The sequence below is a fragment of the Vicugna pacos genome, chromosome 23, assembly GCF_048564905.1.
Source record: "Vicugna pacos chromosome 23, VicPac4, whole genome shotgun sequence".
Classification (NCBI taxonomy): domain Eukaryota; kingdom Metazoa; phylum Chordata; class Mammalia; order Artiodactyla; family Camelidae; genus Vicugna; species Vicugna pacos.
The window spans coordinates 9,755,783-9,771,959 of NC_133009.1; the positions used below are offsets into that span (position 1 = coordinate 9,755,783).

The 16,177-nt window shown below is 52.3% G+C and overlaps 1 protein-coding gene across 1 annotated transcript in view; it reads right to left on the reverse strand.

The window, feature by feature from the left end:
* Window positions 1-5,605: 5,605 nt before the first annotated feature.
* The window catches only part of PLXNA2 (plexin A2), a 202,662-nt gene continuing 192,090 nt past the window's right edge, over window positions 5,606-16,177 (reverse strand). The window contains exons 27-32 of the mRNA XM_072948477.1: window positions 13,102-13,201; window positions 11,915-12,105; window positions 10,463-10,632; window positions 7,779-7,991; window positions 6,787-6,937; window positions 5,606-6,106 (exon numbers count right to left, since the gene is read on the reverse strand). Of these exons, the coding sequence (XP_072804578.1) occupies window positions 6,011-6,106; window positions 6,787-6,937; window positions 7,779-7,991; window positions 10,463-10,632; window positions 11,915-12,105; window positions 13,102-13,201 (921 nt within the window). The 3' untranslated portion in view covers window positions 5,606-6,010. The remainder of the gene's footprint in view (window positions 6,107-6,786; window positions 6,938-7,778; window positions 7,992-10,462; window positions 10,633-11,914; window positions 12,106-13,101; window positions 13,202-16,177) is intronic.

The following is a 16,177-nucleotide window of genomic DNA, read 5'->3' on the forward strand; positions in this document are numbered from 1 at the left end:
TCTCCTCAGACTGGAGGCACGCTGAAGGCAGAGGCTGTCCCTGCCGTGAGACTGGAGGCTGTCTGAGGGCGAGAGCGGCACCCCATCCTTCAGGAGCCTCTAGTCTCAGGGCTCGGTACGAGGCTGTGGGCCCAGAACACAGTTCTGACCTCATTATCCTGAAAGGAGACGGCTGGTTTTCTGGTGCACTCCACTGAGATGTCAGATCGGCAGCTTATCCACACTGGCTCCTTTTAGCAGCTGAGAGTAGACGTGTCTCCCACACACTTTTGGGAAAAATAGACAAATGGAGGCACGGTGAGAGGAGGGGGCATGGCACCCTCAGGCCAAACCTCAATTCCCTGCCTCTAGGCCTCGTTGCCTCTGGATGCCGGGTCAGCCCCAAATTGCTTTTACTTTATTTTATCCAGGCCAGAGCCCACCCACCCCCTCCCCGGTGCTGGATCTAAAGGAGTACAGTATCTGGCATCTTTCCCTTGACTCACCCTTAACCCCTCAACTGAAAATAAAAGAAAAACAACCACGAAACCCTTCCATGGCACAGCTGAGACATTCCTTTTTCAGAATCCTTGTGATCTTCACACCCTGAAAGGCTGAGAGCACCCTGCCTTTCTTATTTATTATTTCCTCCCCCAGCACTTAGGACAATGCCACGCCATGGTAGGTGCTTACAGTTTTTAATACAAATCAATGAATGTAATTTTGGGGAAAGTCTGGTGGTGGATCTCCTCCGTCTGAGACCTCAGTCACCCCTAAGAAAGCACCTCAACCCAAGGTTTTTGCACCATCAGCTTCTTGTTGGTGAAAAGCGATATTCTGGGTCTTGGGGCTAGGGGGCAGTGTTCACCTATTGGTACAAGCCGGAGTGTGTGTGTGTGTGTGTGTGTGTGTGTGTGTGTGTGTGTTGCTGACTGGACATTATTAAGCTCTGACTCCACAGAGAATTTTAGAAGTCCCTCGGAACAACTTAGCTCAACTTCCTGTGAGTCCCCTGCTTCTTAAATACACCTGTGAAATGTTATTCTGCAGATATGCAACTGAACAACCAGGTTTATTTGAAGATTTATGTTTTTTTTAATCCAGTAAACTTTATTTATATATAACAACAGTACAAATTGTGTCCTTGGCTTGCAAAATAGGAGCGTTTCATATTTACAATAGGTACACAATAATATATTAGAATAACCAAAAAAACCCCATTTTATTGGAATATCTTAAATACGTAATTTTCTTACAGCTTTTAATCCACAACACCTGTAAAAACAAAAAAACCAGACAACTATCATTCTATTTCCTTAAAAATAGATATAATACAGATTCCAGTGTGTCAAGAAGAGTGGGTTTGGGTAGGAGAAATTGAGGGGAGAGGCAGGTGGGCTCAGGCCCCTGGTCCCCTGGTACAGAGAGCTCGTCCCTCCCTCCCTGACACATGCGGGAACATCGGCTCTGTGTGGGGCAGACTGTGTTCCGTTATGTTCTCCACCTGTGACGCCAACACGGAGAGCAAATGAAGCCAGAGTCAGAGCCTCGACTGGAGCTCAGATGATGCCTCCCGTCCCCCTTGAGGTGAGGACAGGAGGAGTGGGCCGCACGCGGCCAGGATAGAAGGTGGAGTCCCTGTGAGGTGAGGGGAATGAGACAGGGGTGTCCACGAAAGGCGGAGACTCTCCAGTTTGCTCACGGGACTGAGGCCCTGTCTCCCAGGACCTCCCGGCTACCAGAGGTGAAACCTGATCTGTCCGCCCTGGCGTCCTCGAGCCCCAGATGGTTAAATGTCGCTCTTAAGGAAACCAGATGAAAGGAAAGATGGAAGAGAGACAGGAGCGATGAAGAGGTTTCTGCCATATTCTCCCAGCTTGTTCCTGAGACAAGGCACCAGAAGGCCCTCAGCGTCATCTCCCAAGTCTCTCCGTGGGATCTGCTTCCACAGTCCTGCATCCACGGTGCCGCTGTGCATTTTCTCACCCACAGAGTCTGAGTTCTCTCCTGCTCCTGGCCAGGCCCCAGGAACCTCAGGCACGACACAGCGTGACTGGGGACAGCGGCCTCCCCCGGAGCAGCCGCCGGCTCAGGACTGACTGGCTGCGGGTCACCGGGCGCAGCTGTGGCTGGAGGGATGCACGTGGAGACTGAGCAGCCAGAGGCTGTCAAACATCCTCTGTTTGTTCTGCTCAGGTCCTTCCAGTCCAGCTCCCCCATCCACTGTTTCTGCTTCATGCTCAGCAGAGCCAGGGACCTCGACAGCTATTTCTTGACCTCTTTTGGTGGAAATAAAGGAAGATCAGGAGCTTGGGCGGCAGGGATGTGCCACTAGAGGAGATGGCGGCAGTGAGAGCGAGAGAGGCTCTCATGGCTAGAGGACTGTCCCCAGAATGAGGTAAGGCAGCTGGGTTGTTCGGCTTTCTTCTTCTGGCTCCCTTTGCTACAGAACTTGGTGCCCTCTGCAGGTCCAGGAGGAGAGCTGTTGGGCTAAGTTGGTGGCAGGAACCAGCAGCCCGAAGGATGAGAATTTGCTGGAAGAAGGCCCTTCCTGGTCTGGTTCATTGCGGTTTCTCAGCACGTGGAGCAAGGCCTAGCAAATAGCGTTAGCTCACGAAGGTTCCTGGAATGGATGGAGATAAGAAATCGCTTCCTCCCACAAGAGAAGTTTATAGATGATCCGTGCTCTTAATGACCGAACTTGTCATGGCAGGAGGGGAGCTCTCGGCCGGGAGGTGGATCAGGAGTGGTGCTGGGAGATGCGCCGCGGGGAGCGGCTGGGGCCCAAGCACAGAAGCACCTGGCCCCGTGCCGAGGGTCAGAGGCAGCAACAGCAGCAGGCCAGCCGGAGGGACTCGCTCCGCCACAGCGGACACGGCCATCTCCATCTTGTCCATGAACGCTCTGTCTGGCCGAGCACATCTCTGGGGTGCTTTTCCTTGACCTTTTTCAGAGAATGGTCTCTTGTGTGGATCAGTGCAACAAAACGAAGTCAGATCAGCCTTCGAGAGAGAATTCCCTCCCTGCCTCCTTCCAAGATGGATGACTTCACGTGGGGATGGGTTGCCACTTTACTGCCTTCCTTACACAAAGTCCAAATATCCTCAAATTGGATAATGGGGAGGAGAGAGGCCAGCTAACTCCCTCTCCTCTCAGCACAGGGCACGGATTCTTGGTGACCCCCAGCCAAGAGTTGGTGGAGGAGGAACAGGTGAGAAGTCAGAGTTGAGTCCAGTCAAGTTTTCCTTTATCTAAATCCCCTCCTCAGGGAGGCCCCTGTGCCACATCCTTTTCCAGCCCACACTTCCCAACTCTTTCATGGAATCTGGGAAATGTGGCCAAGCCTCTTACGCCTGCTGCCTCTCCCCTCCACTCTGCAAGCGGCCATCCTCCCATCATTCTCCCACTCCCTAAAAAGCTTCGGGGAAACATCCCCTGCTTCAAGGAGGCAGTGAATGGTCATTAAAAGTCTTTGCTGGAGACACCTGGGTAGACGCCTAGCGGTACGGGTTGGGAAGATGCAGCTGAGATGTCTAACTTGCTTTTGCTTCTTGGTGGAGCAAAACCCAGGTGCCAGTCTGAGCAGCGGTGTAATCAGAAAACCTTCATTCAGAGCTCAGAAGGACAATGAGGGGGCTGCCCTTGTCTGTGGGTGGCGCAAATCCCCTGCTCACATTCCTCTTGTCTGTGTCTCCTCTCCTTTCACTGTCACACATCGTAGGCTCTGAGCTGGTGAGCTTTGGGTGCTATGAGGGGCAAACACTTTGGCTTAGTGCAGAAGGCCAGTCATTAGCATTTCTTTCAGGCTATAAATCGGGCCCAGAGAAACTTTAACAGAAGTGGATTATCAGAAGAAAGTGGCGTTGGCATGGCTGGTTGTGAATTACAATGAAAACGGCGCGTTTCCTGAGTATTTTGCTGAATGCTTTTCTCTTCCCATTTGTCAGCTGCATTCAGGCAAGAAACTGGAGCTGAGGCGACTGGGCGATGTCTGCTGTGCGGTGAGCGCAGCGATCCAAAGCCACACGCCAGCGACAGAGCCAGCCCTCAGAGCTCCCCTTCCCCTGGCCCTTCCCTGGGACTCCAATGTGGTCAGCAGAGGCTTTGGAAATAGGAATTGTTTGGAGGTAAATCAGGGCACAGAGAAGCTGCGGCCCCAAGTTAATTACAGAGGAAATGACCCTGGTCTGGTCTCTCTGGGGTAGCTGGTCCAGTTTCCCAGCACGGCAGGCAGCCCCTTGTACAGCAGAAGGTGGGGAGCGGAGGCTGGTCCTCCCCTGCTGCCCCGCCTCCCATCCCTTTGCCTTTCTCTTGTTCTCCTTCCCACTCACTCTGATGCTGCCTGCAGAGAGGCTGGGGCTGGCTGCTTGGATCCTGGCCAACATGGGAGGCCTGGAATCTCTGGTGGCTGTCTGGTCACCAGGGTCCGGCACCAACGGAGGCTCCTCCCCCTGGTTGCTCCTCCCACGGGCTTCCTTGGGGCCTCAGGACCAGGACGTGGAACTTTGGTCTCTTGGTTTGGAAACTACGCTCAGGAGGGTTGGTCATCCATGGATTTAGATGTCAGCAGGAGAGAGAGAAGCCCAGTGAGAAGCGGCCCACTTGTCCTTTAAATTCACAAGGACACGTGAGAGGCGGAAAGAGAGGCAGAAGAAGACAGTCACGTGGGGATGCCACGGTCACTCCTACTGAGGCCAGTGCTCGGCGATCAGGAGCTTCCACAGAGGAAAGAGCGAAGGGTGGTCCCTCCCCTCTAGGCACAAGAGAACAAAAGCAGAACAAATACTGCAGCTTCTTGAACCTATGCTCTTCAAGTATTGCTGGCTGTAAACAGTGTTTGATTTTTGTTTCCTTTTTAATTGCAAGAAACCACTGGCAGATAGGATTGGAGTGGAAATCCAAGCCAGACACTCAGGTCACCACATCAGCTCCCGGATGGAACCTCCTGGAGGCCTGGAGGCCCTTTCCCCAGGGTGCCTGCTGTCTGACAGTGATGGATGTGAGGCCTTGCTGCCCAGGGTCCTCAGGGAGGCAAGGCGTCCAGCTTGGGAGAGGCCCCCCTCTTCCCCCACGTCCGGTAGTCACTTGAGGGAAACCAGAAGGAAAAGTACCAAAATCAATTCCTCATTCGTTGAGGTTTGGGATTAAATGAAACAAAAACAAACAAACAAACAAACAAAAAACAGTAGCAAAAAGTATTGGTACTCTGCAGACACATATTTTCCCTGGAGATGAGAATATACAGGTGTGTGTGTGTAAAGCTCGGTTTCCAGTCAGCCAGGTGGGGCGCTCGAGGGCTTGGCCGTCTGTGCCAACATCCATCCTTCCCCAGCTCTTCTGGTTGCCGGCATCATTCCGGGTCTCACTGGCCTCTCTTGTGGCGAAGTGTTTGGTGTCAACTTGTGCTCATTCTTCTCCTCCTCAATTTTTTTTTTTGTTAAATTTCAAGGGAAAGGAAACAATCCGTTTCCCTCCAGTTTCTCTCAGCATCACTTTGCAGCTTTTTTCCATCACTGGGAAACAGGAGTTATAGGAGGAAGGAGGGATGATGGGAGGGGGTGGGGGGTGGAGAAGGAAGGGGGACAGAAACCAGAACTAAACAAAAGGTGGACGGGATGAACAGGGAGGCTTTTTGTTTTGTTTTATTTCCGGTTTTCCTTTTTCTTAAAAAAAATTAAATAAAGTTCTCATTATTTCCCCAATATACATCAAGTGAGTTTTCATGCAAAGCAGCAGTCACAGAGGCAGAACCGTGCCCAGTCCGTGCCTCTCAGCTTGAAGAACCACCTTCTCCGCGCCCCTGCTTCCCTCTCGCTCTCGCCATGGGTGGGTGACGCCCGTGGTCTCTCCTGGCGGAACTGGCTGTGATGAAACTTGGCTGGCGTGGGGAGAGGGGCCCTCCCCTCTCACCGGGATGGGGTCTCAGGGGACAGCAAGCTTTGGGGCCTGGCCCCCTTCACTTGTCCTTCCGAGACGCCCGGTGTGACAGCACTCACGGGTCCCTCTTCCCAGGAACGGGAGGCTCCATCTCTCAGCTCTCAATGGACATGGCATTTATGAGCTGTTCCACCTTGTACGCCAGCCGCTGTCTCCGGGCCTGCTCGTCCTGCTCTAGTGCCCCGATGAGCTGAGGAACAAAAGCAAAGGAGGGGCCGGGTCAGGGCTCGGCAGAGAAGAGGCCGTTTTCCAGAATCCTATCTGCCTTTCCATTCTGCCCTAATGAACGTAACCTTAAATGATGTAAACGGTTAATTGAATATATGCACCTATGTGTGTATGTTTGCACGTGTGCTTGTAAGTGTACCTCTAAAGTCTTTAGAACATTTGGCAGTTAGGAAGTACTATGTAAGCGTTTGATATTATTGTTACTGCTACTACTTTCAGGTACGATGCTAGTGCATGACTTGTGAATTCTTTCAAATTGTCCTCTTCAGGCTGTATTCATGTGGAGGTTCACCTGTCCATCTGAAATGTAAATGAAGGCATCTGCCCAAGTGCAAAGAACAGTCTGATTCCTTGTTTAAGAAGGAATGAAATTAATCGTACACTTTGAACTGAAAAATACTATCATTAAAAGTGCAATTTATTGCACTAGCAAAGAGGGCAAGACAGCAGAAGGTGTAAGAAAGAACAGGATGAATCAGGAGAGGTTAGGCTGCCTCCTAAAGGAATGGTGATGATTTTCTGACTCCACGAATGTGTTTTCTGAATTACCCTACGTTGCTATTTAAGGGTGGAGCTCTGCTTTCTGGGTAACCTCCTTGCTCCCTGCTTGCAGGTTTCTGTCCCTTCAGGGCCCTGTCTCACCTCTTCGCTGTACTTGCTGACGTAGGAGTAGATCTCATTGAGGGCACTCAGCATGTTGAACTCCACGGCGTGCAGGCGGGACTGCTCGGCGAGGTAGGCATTCATGTCTTGGTCACTGATGGCGGGGAGCTTGGCGATGTCTGCGTAGTATCTGCCGCAGAGAGCACAGGTTTCCTTGGTGGGGACTCAGCAAATATTGGCCTACACCTACCCTGGCCCCAAGCCCCCTGAGAGCATGAGTGTCCTCAGTTGCTCCTGTCTTTCTATTTGTCTTTTGATGTGGTTTCCTCTGGCCTCTTGCCTCAAGCTGAGGTTGGAGTCTAGAGACTGGTTCTTCCTAAGGCCAGAGTTTCTTCAGGACATTTCATTTAACTTTGAGCTCCCATCTGCAGTGACCCCTCAGTGTGGTTAAAAAAGCCCAGACTCTGACCAGACTCTTTGTATGCAAATTCCAGTTCTGCTATCTGCTAGCTGTGTGACCTTGGGTAAGTTACTTTGCCTCTCTGTGCTTCAGTTTCCTCATCAGTAAAATGGGGATGGTAATAATACCTACTTCACTACTCTGTTGGATATTTTAATGAGATGCTACATACAACATCTTTATCACAGTGCTGGGTACTTAGCCTGTGTTCCATAAATGGTCTAAATGGTAATTAGTTGGGAGAGGGTATAGCTCAGTGGTAGAGTGCATGCTTAGCAGGCACGAGGTCCTGGGTTCAATCCCCAGTATCTCCAGTAAAATAGACAAATAAAAACTTAGTTACCTTCCCTCCTCCCAAAAAATTGAAAGAAAAATGGTAATTAGAATAAGGATCTAACTTCAAGGATATAAAGCTCCCCTCCTTTCCCCAAGCAGGAACTTTGGATAAGGGAGAAAAAGTCAAGCAGGAGGTCCCGGAGGTACTGCAAACAAGGTTTTGAATCCTTGGTCAGTAAAGCCCAGAGGAGGGGAGGGAACAGGGCCACGGGCCTGTCCTGACAGTGCGACTGACCTCTCCACCCAGCTCTTGTAGCTGGGGATGTCCTTGGCATAGAGCAGCTTGTTGGAAGGGGAGTCCTTGCCCAGCCGGTGCTCGGAGGTTGAGCAAGAGTCCATGAAGGTCTGGGCCACCACGGAGAGGCAGGCGTCTGTGATGCTGCCCTTGTGGATGTCAAACACGAACTGCGGGTTCTTGATCACGTTCACCCAGAAGCGCAGCGGGAGGCTGTGGGAAAGGCAGAACAGACTCTGAGGGCAGGCCTGGCTGTGCCCCAATGCTGTCCACTCGCATCCCCCCTGACAAATGCGAAATTCTCCCTCAGAAGGGTGAGAGAGTGAAAGCACAGAGGAATGGTCCAGCCAGGGCTGCTGACCTAGCCTCAGCCGTTACCGACCCTGGGAGAAAAGGAGAGGTCCTGTTGCAGCCTACCGGGGTGCTGACCCCATTTCCTGACAACTGAGAGGTGGGCGTGGGGGCCTCGGGTCCCTCCTGGCGGTCTTTTCCCAAGGCCTCTGTGCCCCCAGGAAAGCCCAAGTACAGAAGGCTGCACAATTTTCTCAGGGCTTCCAACAAAGCCCCTAGAGCCCCTTGCCAGTGCCCAGGGCCGTTGTCCGGAAGGATGCAGTGGCCGCCCCAGCAGGCCTGAGAGCCGCACAAAGGCCGCCACCTGTGCTCCCCGCCCAGTCCGGCCGCCCCGCCGCTTCCCAGCGCTGGCCCGGCCCGGCTGGGCTGAGGCGCGGGCTCCCCTGGGGACAGAGCTTTCACGACTCTCCCCAGGGCTTTCTCGGCTCTGGGCAGGGGCAGAGGGAGAAGAGGGGGCCATTGTTGGCATGCAGGAATGGCTCAGAGCTTTTCCCACCCCAAGAGGGACTGATCAGTCGTTAGGAGAGTTCTTTCTGCGACCCAGGAATTTATAATCAGAGGAGAATGCGTTTTCTCTGCTCCTTAGGCCGGGAGGATAAGCCCATTTGCTCCCCTTCAAAACCAGACCAGCTGCTGATTCTGTTGCCTTTTCCAACTCAGCCTTCCCCTCCAGCTGCCTTCGGGGACTTAACTGTTTTGGTTCCTCTGCGGAGTGAGCTCTGTCCCCTGGCTTGTCCTTGGGGCCTGAGGTGTTAACCTCTCCTCTCCATTTCCTCATCTTCTCTTGACTCTCCTGGACCCCAAACTTTCCCAAATGTCTCAGTTCGTGCCAAGTCTTGGGAAAGGCCAGCTTTGCCCACTTCAAGCTTTTCCATTATGATTTCTGCTTGTCTTCCCAAGTGCAGTGGGACCTACTCACTTTCCTTAACCTGAGGGGAGCGGCCTGGGCTGAGAGATAACCCGTCTCTTCCACCTTCCCCTTCCTCCTGCAGCTTTGGAAGTTTCTAATACTCTTTCATTGGACGTGAGGTATTTGAGGTCTGGCTAAGGGGACTCTCCAAGGCAGGGCATTTCATGACTTGGGCCTGATCAGCAACAGAATGCACAGAGATGGGGACAGTCCAGAACTTTCTCTTGATTTCTTTGAAGCTGACGCTCCCAGCGCTGGGTGGGGGATCCTCTGAAGTGAAGGGAGCAGCCTCGGCCCTGTGCTGGAAATGCAGACGAAGGGCCTGTGTCCCAGTGACGTGCACTGGGGGCTCCTCACCCCATGACCACCGGAGCCCCTCTGTTTCCCTCCACTGTGATCAAAGCAGCAGGCTTTGGAGGGCTTGGCAACCACAACACCCAGGAAAGGCAGGGCTATATGGGGTTTGGAGTTGGGTTTTTCTTAAGTGTTTTGCTGGTTGCTAGGACTTTTGATTCCCAAATAACAGCCGGGGCCCATCTGTGCCGGCACTGTTTTCTGAGGAGATCGCTGACTCCAGACAGCTGTGTGGGCTGCCTGCCCAACCCACATGCCTGGACCGCCTCTCTCCCCTCTCTGTGCTCTTTCCTGAAGGAAGGTTTTTGACTCCGGCTCCCGGCCAGGCCCTGTCTGACCTGAAAGCCAGTCTTTAGCTGGGTCTGGGGTCCAGGTTCAAAACCCAGGAGAGAGAAGCCTTGTGCAAGGAGCCTGCGGGAGCTGTTTCCCCCACTGCGGGGTCTGACTGCCTTAGGGGAGAGAGCTGCGCCTGCAGGACATCCCGCCTGCTGCTTCCTGAAAGCCATGGCGCCGGGGTAATGACGTGGCCTTAAGGGATCAGGTTTGCAATGACATCCTCGTAGTTGGTGGGCTCAAGTCTATAGCAGGTGCAAGCTCTCTCCCAGCACTGGCCAACCTCCCCAGGGGTCTAAGTTTAAGTCAGGGCTTCCCTGTGTCAGGAAGTGCCTTGGATTCTGCCCTGCTCAGATTGCCCCACGCTGCCTTGCTTTGAGGCTCTGCTGCTTGGTCTCAGAAGTGGCTCTTTGTGTAGGTTCCCCCAGCATCCTTTCCTGAGAACCAGAAGTCGCAGTCAGGGAGGAGGCATTTCCTGGGGAATGGCCTCAGCCTGACAGTGTGTGCTTCCTGATGCCGGTCCTATGCCAGGCAGGCCCCACTTGGCGCTGGCAGCCTGGGGACCATGTTGGCTCCGCGGAGCATATGTGCACTATTTATCTTAGGAGCCTTGGATTACCCAGCCACAGCCGAGAACGGGCTGCCCCCATCTCCCTGGTCTTTGCTGGTCCCCACCCCCGACAGCTTGCGACCTCCCCAGGCTGCAGCTCCCCCTGGGCTCCCCGAGGGGGGTTACCAGTTGCTTTTCCAGGTGTGCCGCACATCTGTGTCATGAATGCTGTGTCTGTCTGCCTGCTCATCCAGGAAATCGAACATGTACTTGATGGCCAGGGGGAGAGCGCTGCCCCGGTGCACAGTGCTGAACAAGGTCTCAAACAAGTCGTCCACGAACTTCTGCAGGGTGCCCTGGGGGAGGGGAGAGTATGAAGTGGGGGCGGGGGGGGGCAGGCAGCAGACGGGTGGACCAGATGGTGCCTTGGACCGATCCTGCCTTGGAAACATGTCTGCGATGCCAGGCTGTACAGACGGCACGGTAGGGGTGGGGAGGGGACTGCCGGGGTGTTGGGGAGGTGGGAGGGACCGAATGGGCTGCAGATTCCCCCAACCTGCAGCCATGGGCCACATTTCTGCCTGTGTCCGTGCCAGGTGTTTGATAGGAAGACAGCGAGTGCTCTGAGCCCAGGTCTCCTGAAGGGCTCAGGCTGGAAGCGAGGGTATCTGCAGAACAGCGTGGAGGATGGAGACCCTCCTGGCAGAAGCAGGGCAGGAGCTCGGAGGCTCAGACAGGAGGGTGTGAAAGGGCTCACCACATGAGCATCCTGGGATCAGCTGTTTAGATTGGGGACTGCGGGTGAAGGGTCCAGACCCAAGAGTGTTCAGGCACTGCCTGACCACAGGGCCTTGGAGGGTACCTGGGGCAGGGACAAGGCTGGGCCTGGGGCCCACAGTTTGCAGGTTCAAGGAATACCTCTGAAGGTCAGGAAAATATCCAACCTTTTTGGTGTCTATTTGTTGGACTCTTATTAGCATATTACTCAAAGCAATATTGGAGACGTAATCTGATGGTGTATTTCTGTGCCACATCTGAGAGCTGAGCCTGAGATGCCACTGTCTTAGAATTTCAGTGGCATTTTTGTGGGGTCAGTGGGGGAGAGTCCTGGCAAATAAGGGCCGTAGGACTGTCACACTTACAGGTATATCTGTTCTCTGCTAGGGAAGCTAGAAGTTGGATTTAAATCACAGCTTCCAGCATTTGGGGGTAGATGAGACAGGATAGGGAAAGGGAAGCCATCTCTGGGGTTACTGGAAGGACCAGGCCTTCATGCTTTTCCCATTGTGGCCAGAAAGTGGGTAGAAAAGGCAATGATGGGGAAGCTGGCATATCTGTCCATCTAAAACCAATTAAAACATCCCAGTGTGTTCCTAAGGGGTATGAGACCCAGAGGCAAGAAAGCCAGTCCTCTGAGGAGCCATGGTGGTCCTGAGAAGTGGACGAGGGGGAAAGATATCACTGTGATTTTCGCCAAAGGGTAAGGCACAGCAGTGGTCTGATCTAGGACCTGGACCTGCTTGTCCTAAAGGGTCTCCTTGAAGGACAGACTCCATGATGTCTTTCCTGTGGCGGGGTTCAAGGGCCAGGACATACCCCTCCAAGGGGCCCTCCCTGGGTGGGCAGAGCAGGAATTACCTTGGTGGCCAGTAGCCGCGTCAGGTAGATCTCTGACACCATCTTGCTGCCCCGGTCCCCCTCCTTCTGGTCGCCATGGTCGTGGTTCTTCACCAGATGCCACACCTTGACCCCACTCTCTAGGTCCGGGGTGATCATGGGGGCCCGAGACCGCAGGCTGTCGGGACTGCCCGTGTACCTGAAGGAGGAGTCTGAGGAGAAGGGGGTGGTGGAGGCATGTGAGCGACAAATGTCATCATCCTGGCTTGTAGAATCCTTCTAGAGTCCTGCTGGCCTGGCCAGATGCACTCACTGAATAAACCAGTCTCACTTGGAAGGGGACCTTTGGGGCTTCATATCTGGTGGGTTATTTTAGAGATCCTTGGTTGGCACCAGGACAGCCTGAAATCTTTTTGTAAAAAGAGGATTTAGAAATTCTGCGAACTGGAGTGGCCCTTGGGAATCTGGGAGTCCCTCATTCCCCGATGCTTCCAGCAAGAAACGGGCAGTAGGTTAAAATGCCAACCGGATATTCTCATTGGGGCTTTGATAAAAATCTGGACGCTAAGGAGCCGTGGGGGGTCATGTTCTTCTCGGGAGTTAATGGGTTCCTTCTTACTTGGGGCTTAGAATATGGAATTGCTCGAGCCCTTTTTAGAGATGCTGGCTTCAGTCCCAAGGGGTCCTTTAGCTGGACAGCCCAAAGCCTTAGTGCCTACACAGGACCAGAAAAAAACAAGTAAGAGAGTGAAGCACCATGACCTCATTGCCCAGAGGGCACTGGCGGCCTGAGCACTCCCAGGGGTGGAAAGGCCAGGATGGCCAGTTTATTGCCCAAGTTGGGACACTCCTGAGAGTAAAAGGGAGCACTGTTAATAACTCAGCCAGGACTAGAGGCATGAACTGGGACTGGGATATGCAAGCCTCCCATCCAGGAGCCTCCTTGGTTCTGGGCTCTTGAAACTCCCGTATCAGACTTGGACTATCAAAGGGAGGGTTCATGGTGCCACCTGCTGCCACGGCCCTGAGTTGACAGGATGCTCCAGGGATGACTGGACTAGGGAGAAAGGGAAACGAATGAGCAAAGGCCCTTGACTGGAGGCTGGCAGCAGCGTGGGCTTCCAGCTGTGGGAAGGGACAGTGAGCAGTCCTCGGTAGTCACAGAGGATTCTACTCCAAGCCGCCCAGGCTGCCTTCTGGGTCCTCACCGTATCTGCTGATGGACGTCCGGGAGATGCTGGCGGAGGCAGGGATGTTGTAGGAGGAGGTCTGTTTGGGGACCAGAGCCACCACTGATCTGTCTGACACCTGAGAAGGGTACAAAAGGTCCAGTGTGGGTGAATGTAGGTATCTTGGGAAACTAAGCAGTCAGGTACTTCTAGAAGGTTATTGAATAGGTGTGGGTAGAGCGTAAGGAGTTCAGGAATACTAGAAATAACAATTCCTGCTGTTCAACATGGTAGCAACTCGCCACGGGTTGCAATGTTGCGATGTGGTTAGTCCAGAGTGAGATCCACGCTAAGTGTCTGAACTCAGGTGTGCTGCAAATGTACAGTATACACTGGGTTTCAATGACTTAGTGTGCATAAACGTATACAAACTATCTCATTGATAGTTTCTATATTGATCACATGACTAAATAACAATTAGTTTAGATCAGTTGTGTTAAAACGTTGTTAACATTACTCTCACCTGTTTATTTTTAACTTTTAAATGTGACTAGTGAAAAACCTCAAGTTATACATACGGCTTGCGTTATGTTTCTATTAGAGATGGGGCAGCCTGGCCTGTCTTCAACCCTGTGGGTTACATACAATTATCCCCATTTTACAGATGAGCAAAGTGAAGCATCGACAGGCTAAGCGAGCTCTTCAAGGTCACCCACAAAACACACAGTAGAGACGAAATTTGTCACCAGGTCTGTCAGGCTCCAGAGTCATGATGCCTTTTAATCTGGGATTTTATTTCAAGACACCCTGGTCTGAAGCCCATTTCCCCTCTTGGCTCTGATTTCTCTCTGGCCCAGGTCCTTATAATGGCCGGGCCACCTAGAGGAGTTTCCCCACAGGGCAGCTGTTCTTGGGAAGTCAGACAGGAAGATGGTATCTTGCCGATCCTCTGTGAGGGTGGCCGGGCTCAGGACCCAGACTGCAGGGAAAGGGCTGATAAATGAGGAGCCATATTGAAGACATTTGGGGCCATTTTGATTTAAGATTACCCTCCATCCAATAAAAACGGAGAATCCCCAGAATTGTGGCGATCCAATTAAACCCCTAACGCAGAGGGAATAAAACAGCTATAATAATGTTATGGGCCATAAAACATTCCTATTAAACCATTTTTTATTTTAACAATTTTTATGAACTTTATAAGTTTGATTTATAGCTGCACCAGTCGTAAAACCATCTTTCTGGGTCTTAAATTGTCAGTCCCTCTCTCCCACCAAAAAAGAATTAAATGTTGGGAAGTCCAACTATAAATGAACATTAGTGCTAACGAGATTCCCTGATAGCCAGTTTTTAGTAGTGGTGTTTAATTTCACCCTCCCCATAAATCTGTGGGAGCCCGGGAAGTTTTTAAAAATCTCTTTGCTAATTAAGACTATCCAGATTTTCTCCTGTCGGAGCTCCAGAGACCTTTGACTCCAGGGAGGGTAACAAGAGGGCGATGTTTTGACTTGATGGCATAAAGCTGCAGGGTCTGGTGCTCTTCACAATGTCTGGAATGTGCCAATGCACCGTGACTTTCCAGCTGGGGCAGCTCCCCGGAATGCAGGCCGTGTGCACCACCAGCACCAGGTCTGGAATGGAGCGGGAGCTCTCCTTGCAACTGACAGCCTAAAAATGATACTTGAAAGGCTGGCAGGGGCAGGGGTTTATTCTCCCGGGGAGAACAGATTACATTATCATTTATGGTTTAGTGTCACTTCCAGGGAGATTCACAAGGTGACTGGAATGACCACAGTTCAACTGAATTCCAGCTCTTGTCGCTAAATCTCTCTTGTCCTCAGTCCCCAGTCTTTCTCTTGACCAAATTTGTGGTCAAGATGCCTGGCTGGGTCTGACCTTGCCTCTGCCACTTACTAGCTGTGTGACTTCGGGGAAGTCACTCAACCTCTCTGTGCCTCAGCTATCTCACTTGTCAGAGGGGATGATAATCACATCTAGGTCTGCCATGAGGATTAAAAGAGTTAGGGCGCGTAACGGCTGGGCGCAGCGCCTGGTGCTGGGCGTCACGCAGTTAAGTGCTGTTATTACTGTTATGATCATCATCGTCATCATCATCACCGTCTCCCAAATGGAAGAATAATCCCTGCCGTCCCCTGTCACTCAGGGCTAGCGTGCGGGAAGCGCCTTGTACTCAGTGAAGCTCAGTAAATATTTGAGGAATGAATGAATACATGAATGATAAATGACATCAGGGAATTGAAAGTGCTTTGTAGGATGAGCACTGTAAGAACAGAAGATTCCATTCTTCTGATTGGGAGTCATAGGACGGACAGCCCAGTAGCAAGCTTTTGGGCACCAAAGACAGAGGAGGGAGGCCCTATTCCTGCCCTGGAGATACTTCCGATTTGGGGGCATAATGCTATTCACTTTTGCACTTTCTTCTTCGGTTCAAATTGGTTCATTACAACTATTCTACAGGATGCATTCAGCACGGTGTGAAGAGAGGGTGGGGGTGGAATCAGCAGAGCATGATTACAGCTACTGCGGAGTGGAGGTGGTCTACATCCTGGGTGTCTCACCTGTGGGTCCTAATCCTTCCAACTACCTTCCAAAGTCCGGGTTATATCTCCATTTACTGATGAGGACCCCAAGGTTCAGGGCTCCAGTGACATCACCAGTGAGTGGGGAAGCAGGGGTTTACATACAGCTTGCAGAGCCTTTTCTCTTCCCACTATACCACACTCATTCCATTCAGGGTCGGGGTCCAGACAGGGTGTCAGCAGGGGAATGCAGGCCAGTAAGGGGGTGGAGCCTACAGAAGAGCGATAGGGGTTTCCTCAGTGCCCCTAACTTCCTCTGTGCCCCTGCTGGCAGTCAGGACCCCCAGCGTTCTGGTTGTTAGCAACTTGGTGCTTGAGAACCCAGCCTGCCAGCCCCTCTGCACCCTTCCCGCGTGACACAGGGACAGAGGGCGGCATTATTAATCAGGCAATACCACAGAGTCCCGCAGCCCGAGGGACTGTGGTTTAATTTCCCTCGGTGTCTCTCATTTCAGCTTCTATTTTAGTATTTTTCCTGAATTCCAACCAACCTACCTGTGCTTAATCTTACAGAG